Source organism: Nicotiana sylvestris, chromosome 9 (genome assembly GCF_000393655.2).
Source record: "Nicotiana sylvestris chromosome 9, ASM39365v2, whole genome shotgun sequence".
Classification (NCBI taxonomy): domain Eukaryota; kingdom Viridiplantae; phylum Streptophyta; class Magnoliopsida; order Solanales; family Solanaceae; genus Nicotiana; species Nicotiana sylvestris.
Genome location: NC_091065.1, coordinates 94,928,740 through 94,934,498, shown reverse-complemented (window position 1 = coordinate 94,934,498; position 5,759 = coordinate 94,928,740). Strand labels below are relative to the sequence as shown.

Here is a 5,759-nt window from a genome sequence, read left to right as displayed (position 1 = left end):
TGTCCTAAGCAGCTGACAAGAAAATAAGGTTTTGTATCAATGAATATATTCTTTGAATGTAACTGAAAGCTAGAAGCTTTGATTATTTGCTCACTTTTTTGCTACTTTTAGTTGGAACACACTGTTCAGAAAACTTAGATGGTTGAGAGAGTCAGGTTTGGATGTTAACTCACTAAAGGCAAGTACTTAAGTCAATTTTTTCCTCTCAAAGCTCCAACACGCAGCATGTGACATATGGAATAATTGTAACTATATATAGCAACCTTTTGAAATAATGGGACTTTGGTTGTTTTGGTTGGCAGCAGCTAAAATCAAACTGTACTTACTGGTTCATGCATTCCACTTAGCCAAAATCAATAACTGATAATTAAGCTTGAAGAATGTGGTTTTGGTGTATAACAGTTTTGAAGCATGTCAACATTCTCTTCCTAACAGCACCTAGTTGAGCATTTTTACAATTTTGTTAACAGTTCACCAATTGTTAGAAAATTTTTGCTCATGCACGCAGACAAGGGCAATCTAGTTTCTTTTGTTGGGTACGAGGCGCGTGGTTGTACCTATTCAGAAGATCTGACTAATAAATGGCATATATGTCACATATATAAGATTGTTGTTCAACTTCTGGTGAAATTTTAATGAAATGATAGTCTACGGGCGCTTAAAGGTGCAAAGATTCAAATCTCTAATCAGGAATATCTAAGGGATTTACTTATTCCTACAGACTGCTGTATTTATTCCCTCATGCAGAAGGGTGGTCACAAACTCTACAAATAATTTCCGTTTGTTCAACTTCTGGTGAAATTTTAATGCGATTATAGTCTTTGGTATAAAGTCAAATGATTCTACTAAATAAATTCTTTACTACTTTACACATGTATTATCCCCAACATCCATGTACTTATGGAATAGAAAGAATGTTAAATGCTACTTTCATGGTTATGTGCCCTAAAACCAATTACATCATCTATCTCTAGGCTGTTGAATTATAAGACATTGTATTTGTTAAGTTTTCCCAGGAAGGTTTCTCCAACAGGAGAACCAACTTTAACAAAAATGGCAGGATATCCTATTGGTGCTTCCACCCAAGCTTCGGAACCTTGTGTTGAATACAGTTTTCCTGTCCAAATATGCTTCCATGAAGAGCTTTCTCCTATCGGAAAATAGACCTTAACATATTCTTTGCCTTTGTCTAGCACGGGTACCACAAGTATCTCTGTGCCAACTAGGAACTGCTCATGTGTTAAGCTATGTACATGTTCATCTTCTGGATAGTGAAGGAAGAGATGTCGACAAATTGGTAGCCCTTTCTGACAGGCTTCCTGTGTAATTCAACAAGGTACTATTTCTTAGATCTTTTGGTTTAAATTTTTTATTTTGAAAAACCAAACTGTGATCGTATATTACCTTAACTAGTTGAATCCTGTAAAACTTCCATGCTTTGTAGATCTTTGCAAGACGTGCGAAATGTGACAGTGTTCTATTATTGGAGTAGAACTGGCTGTTGCAAGATGGCTTGTTTCCCTGAATGAATATGTTCAGAAATGGCAAAACTCGTCAAATCTTTCAGCATTGAGAGTGGAAAGAAGAAAAAAAATCATGGAATTTAATTTCCAGGGAATGAAACGTTAAACTTACTTCATGTGTCCGGAACACGGTGGTGAAAGCGGAAAATTCCATCCATCGCAAGAGAAGCTCTTCACTTCTGTGATACTTGAAAAATGGTAAGTTTACTGCACAATAGCCTCCAATATCACTGTGATTAAGAGCATATCCTGAAAGTCCTCCGCTAAGCAAGCCAACCACTGCACTCTTGATACCATCATTTTTTTGCCAACTCACCATTTGGTCTCCCTCCCAAAATAGCATTGCCCACTTAGGAGTATCCCTATAACCAGCCCTCATGAAGAAAACCAAAGTCTCCTCTGGATCTTCTCTTTCTTGGCCTACATGTGTGCTTCGCCATTCATCCACAAATTCCCTGTTGAGTTTTGCCCATAATTCAGGATATCTATTATGTGCTGCAATTGGATCTTCGCCTGAATAGTTAAACACAAATGTTGGAGTTAACTTTGGTTAATTCAGCAATAAGGTGAAAGAAAACTTAAATACTGGGGTGCTAGTATTTGATCCTCTTTTAAGTTGCTTTATTCACGTGCTTCTCATACCTGAATACAAGCAGGCATCCACTGGCAGGCCTTCGCCGAAATCTGCCATCCATCCTCTCACTCCATCATCTACCATTTCTTGCAGAATCTGCTTAAACCAATTCGCGGTATGTGGATGTGTCAAATCCAGCATCCCTACATCAAATGCTGTATTGGGCACCATATATGGTTCCCCATTCTTGTCTTTCACTAAGATATCCAACTTCTTTGCCTCCTCAAAATGGTGTCTCCTTATATTTGGCTTTTTATCCATCTGCAATTTTGAAGCAAAACTTTTAAAGGTTGTCCACCAGCAGTTCCACAAAATAAATGGTAAAGTTATGGGTTAAATACCGGAGCCAGACAAGGATTGCAATATGTCATCACTTTGATATGTTTCATATTAAGGTCTCGAATTAGTTGTTGCCATCCTGAGTATCTAGTTTCATCTGCTTCCCAATTCCACCAAAGTTGTGACCCAATGACTGTCTCTCTCTGCCCTACCCAATCCTGAACGAAGAGTATATGAAAAAAGATCTTACACATCTGAATCAATTTGAGTATTCTTTCTGTGTGATAAAATGTGAAAATAAGAAGGATGAGGCCTAGAATCTTTTTAGTTCCTTCATTGGAAAAGGTGTACCTGCAACCAGAATGCTGATACTGGGACATCATATCTTTGCATTTCATTCCAAATACTGCGGACGGTGTCCGTGCCACCTTGCATTCCCACCACTGCACCAGAAATAATCCATTCTGGAAGAGGTGGGGGCCTTCCAATGCTTTCTGTGAGATGTTCAATGAGCTCACAAGGTGAGTTGCCGTGCAGTATCCGACCTTCAAATGAGTTCCCATGTAACTGCAACGATTGAGGTGAGTATGAGAATTTGAACAAAATGTACATTTAAGGATTTATACATTCTTTCCTTCATATTCTCTGCTTTACCACTACATGTGTTGGGATTATTTCTTCTGGCCTGAATGTTCTTTTTGATATGGTACGGGATAAGATTGTCTTGTGTATCAAGGAAAAATACAGGTAAGTTTTATGCAGCAGATACTGTTGTATTGAGTTGCTGTTGGCCTGGTTAACATTTCTGAAAGTGCGCGATTCAAAATTTTAACGTTTTCGCTTGGTTTACACTATCATTATTTGAAAATTTCTGGGATTAACAAGATCATAATTAAGCAGGAAGACAGGAATTGTCAAAAGTCACCTACCTGTATTTGAATTCTATCATCTCTTGTTAGATCAAACACTGAATAGTCATAACCCTCCAAGTAAAGTGACCTCATCTTTGATGTCATGTAGAATGGTGAAGGAGCATAAGTTGTGCTCCAGTCCCCCCCTGCCCTACATTAGACAGTAGTGCTCGTTTGAGTCTTTTATTAAAAACCTTATGATTGACATAGTTTTCACACAAGGGTTGAGTTAGAAAGATTTTCAACATAAATGGTAAGTCTCTATGAGAAAATAATAAAAATGTACCTGTAGCTAACTAAATTAGCTGCAAAGGTAATAGGTTGATCGCCTCTTCCAATCCCTTGTTCTTGAACAAAAATGGGGACCCTCTTTCCTTTAAAGTCTAAATGAGAAAATTGCTCGCCGAAACCAAAGAATCTCTCATTTCTTTCACTTGCATATGTTAAACAAATCCTATTGAAATCACTAACTCCGGCACTTTTCATCACCACGTTCTCCTCAGCGACAGTTTTTTTTCTTGACAGAAATCCAAACCACCCAGCTCTACGTCTCCGAATTCGACCAAATTTTAGAGAAAAGCTTCTGTAACTTCTTGGAGAAACTCTCTGTGGAAGTTGTAAATCTGGTTTTCCAATTCTCACTTGGAAACCAAGTTGATTACAGTTTTTTTGATCAAACAGAAGCCAATATCTTGCAGAAGTGGAAGTTTCTTTCTCTGAAGATTCCATCAACTCTTTTCGTCTTGGAAATCTAACCTTCTTTGTTTTATTGACACCATAAACTTTCCCTGTGATCATCAAAACAGGAAACTGGGAATTCTTTGGCAAAAATTGATCTTGATCGTGTGAGGACGTAGTGATATCAGATTGGTTTATGATGTTTATCTCTTCAATGGTTTGGTGATTACATACGAAATGAACATGTTTATCTTTGATCAGGAATGAACCTCTACTTTCTTCGACTTCAGTTTCAGCAATAGCTGCAGAAATGAAAGCTTCTCCAGGGATTGTGGACCACAGGGACCTTGCTGGCTCAGACTTGTGAGAGATTGAAAGAAATCCTCCATCTTTTGAAGACCAACTCAACTGGAAATCTTTTCCAATGGTGTAGATCTGATGTGAAGAAGGCAGTTTCTGAAAATTCAAGATCAAAGTTCCATATATCAATGGGAGAGTCTTTGGGTTGGCAGGGAAAGGATTGTTGAAATGTTTGTGATGCTTTTTGGTGATTTTCAAAGTTGTCATGTTTGTTGAGAATAAAGTTGTATTCTATATGCAACTACTATTTATAATAGGCATGTATACTATTTTCAGTGGCTAATGAAGATTCTGGTACAAGAACTTTCTTGGTTGGAAAGAGAAAGTAGTACTATTCCCTCCGGTCCACGACCAATTTGCTTTTGGCATGCCCATTAATAAAATAATAAATCCTATACAAAATACCTAATATGACTAAACTACCCTTAATTAAATATTTAATGTGAGGAGTTAGAAAAGTTTTTAGGGATATGTACATAAGAGTAATTTTGTAAAAACAAATTGAATTCTCTCTTGATTATATAAATGGACACTTATTTTGGACTAAAATAAAAAAGTAAATTGATTACTTATTGTGGACCGGAGAGAGTAATACCTATTGGGGTTGGGGGGTGGGGATATAAAAGTCGTTAGATATCAAATTTAGTTTGCACATAGTTGGAAATTTTGACCACGTTCTCTTCTCTCTTGAATGTTTGTAGCTGGCACCTCTATAGATTGATTTATGAAATTACAGGAATTTCACCCAATTAAATTGTTTTTAAAAGGGGATGGATTTGTAGGAGTTTAAGTATAAAGGCTACTTTCATCATGGTCTATATGCTTTCAGAATCTCCCCCTACTTTTGGGAAAGATTCACAATCCAGTGTTGAATCCTAATTCCCACAAATAGTGCAATCTTTTCAACTTAGTAAATTAAACAAGGTACAATCTTTTCACAAAATGTACAATATCTCATGTAATGCAATTTGTGGTGATAAAAGTAAAGTTACCTCTTCTTCTTTCTTTTTTTTTTCTTTTCCGGAAAAGGGTTCAAAATGCCCCTAAACTATTGGAAAAGGTTTAGAAATACCCTTTATCCACCTATTGGACTAAAAATATCCTTTCATCCACCTTTTTGGTTCACTTATGCCCTTTGACCGTTAGGTCAATGCTGAATTAAAAATAATTACTTAAAAAAAATTGCAAAATATTTTTTTTAAACTAATGCACCATTTGTCCACTAAATTAGTAAAGTCTTCTTCTTCTTTTTTAAGTTTTTACAAAAGACAATTCAGTTTTTACAACAAAAAAAATTCAGTTTTTTTAAAGCATTTTTTTGTAAAAACTGATTTTTTTTTTGTAAAAACAGAAAAAAATATTTTCAACAAAATA

The 5,759-nt window shown here is 36.3% G+C and overlaps 1 protein-coding gene and 1 long non-coding RNA gene across 3 annotated transcripts; one reads left to right on the top strand and one right to left on the bottom strand.

Annotated features, from left to right (window-relative positions):
• Positions 1-820: 820 nt before the first annotated feature.
• LOC104249403 (uncharacterized) lies at positions 821-4,599 on the bottom strand. Its single transcript, XM_009805824.2, has 8 exons — positions 3,634-4,599; positions 3,366-3,498; positions 2,788-3,003; positions 2,499-2,654; positions 2,166-2,418; positions 1,636-2,036; positions 1,405-1,521; positions 821-1,319 (listed from the first exon to the last, which is right to left on the bottom strand). Exons 1-8 carry the CDS (start codon positions 4,590-4,592, stop codon positions 984-986), a joined length of 2,571 nt encoding a protein of 856 aa, XP_009804126.1. The 5' UTR covers positions 4,593-4,599; the 3' UTR covers positions 821-983.
• LOC138876901 (uncharacterized) lies at positions 1,198-4,688 on the top strand. 2 transcript variants are annotated; one of them, XR_011402214.1, is made up of 3 exons: positions 1,198-1,336; positions 1,445-3,017; positions 4,316-4,688. It is a non-coding gene; the product is annotated as an uncharacterized lncRNA (long non-coding RNA). The 2 variants fall into 2 exon arrangements; XR_011402213.1 differs by having other exon boundaries at positions 4,287-4,688.
• The last annotated feature ends 1,071 nt before the right edge of the window (positions 4,689-5,759 follow it).

Bases quoted from the DNA above. Each gene is read 5' to 3' on its own strand.
- LOC104249403 (XM_009805824.2), bottom strand. From the start codon at position 4,592: ATGACAACTTTGAAAATCACCAAAAAGCATCACAAACATTTCAACAAT. The intron at 3,004-3,365 runs GTAGGTGACTTT...CAATCGTTGCAG, and splicing joins ATGATAGAATTCAAATACAG to TTACATGGGAACTCATTTGA. The intron at 2,655-2,787 runs GTACACCTTTTC...CTCTTCGTTCAG, and splicing joins TATCAGCATTCTGGTTGCAG to GATTGGGTAGGGCAGAGAGA.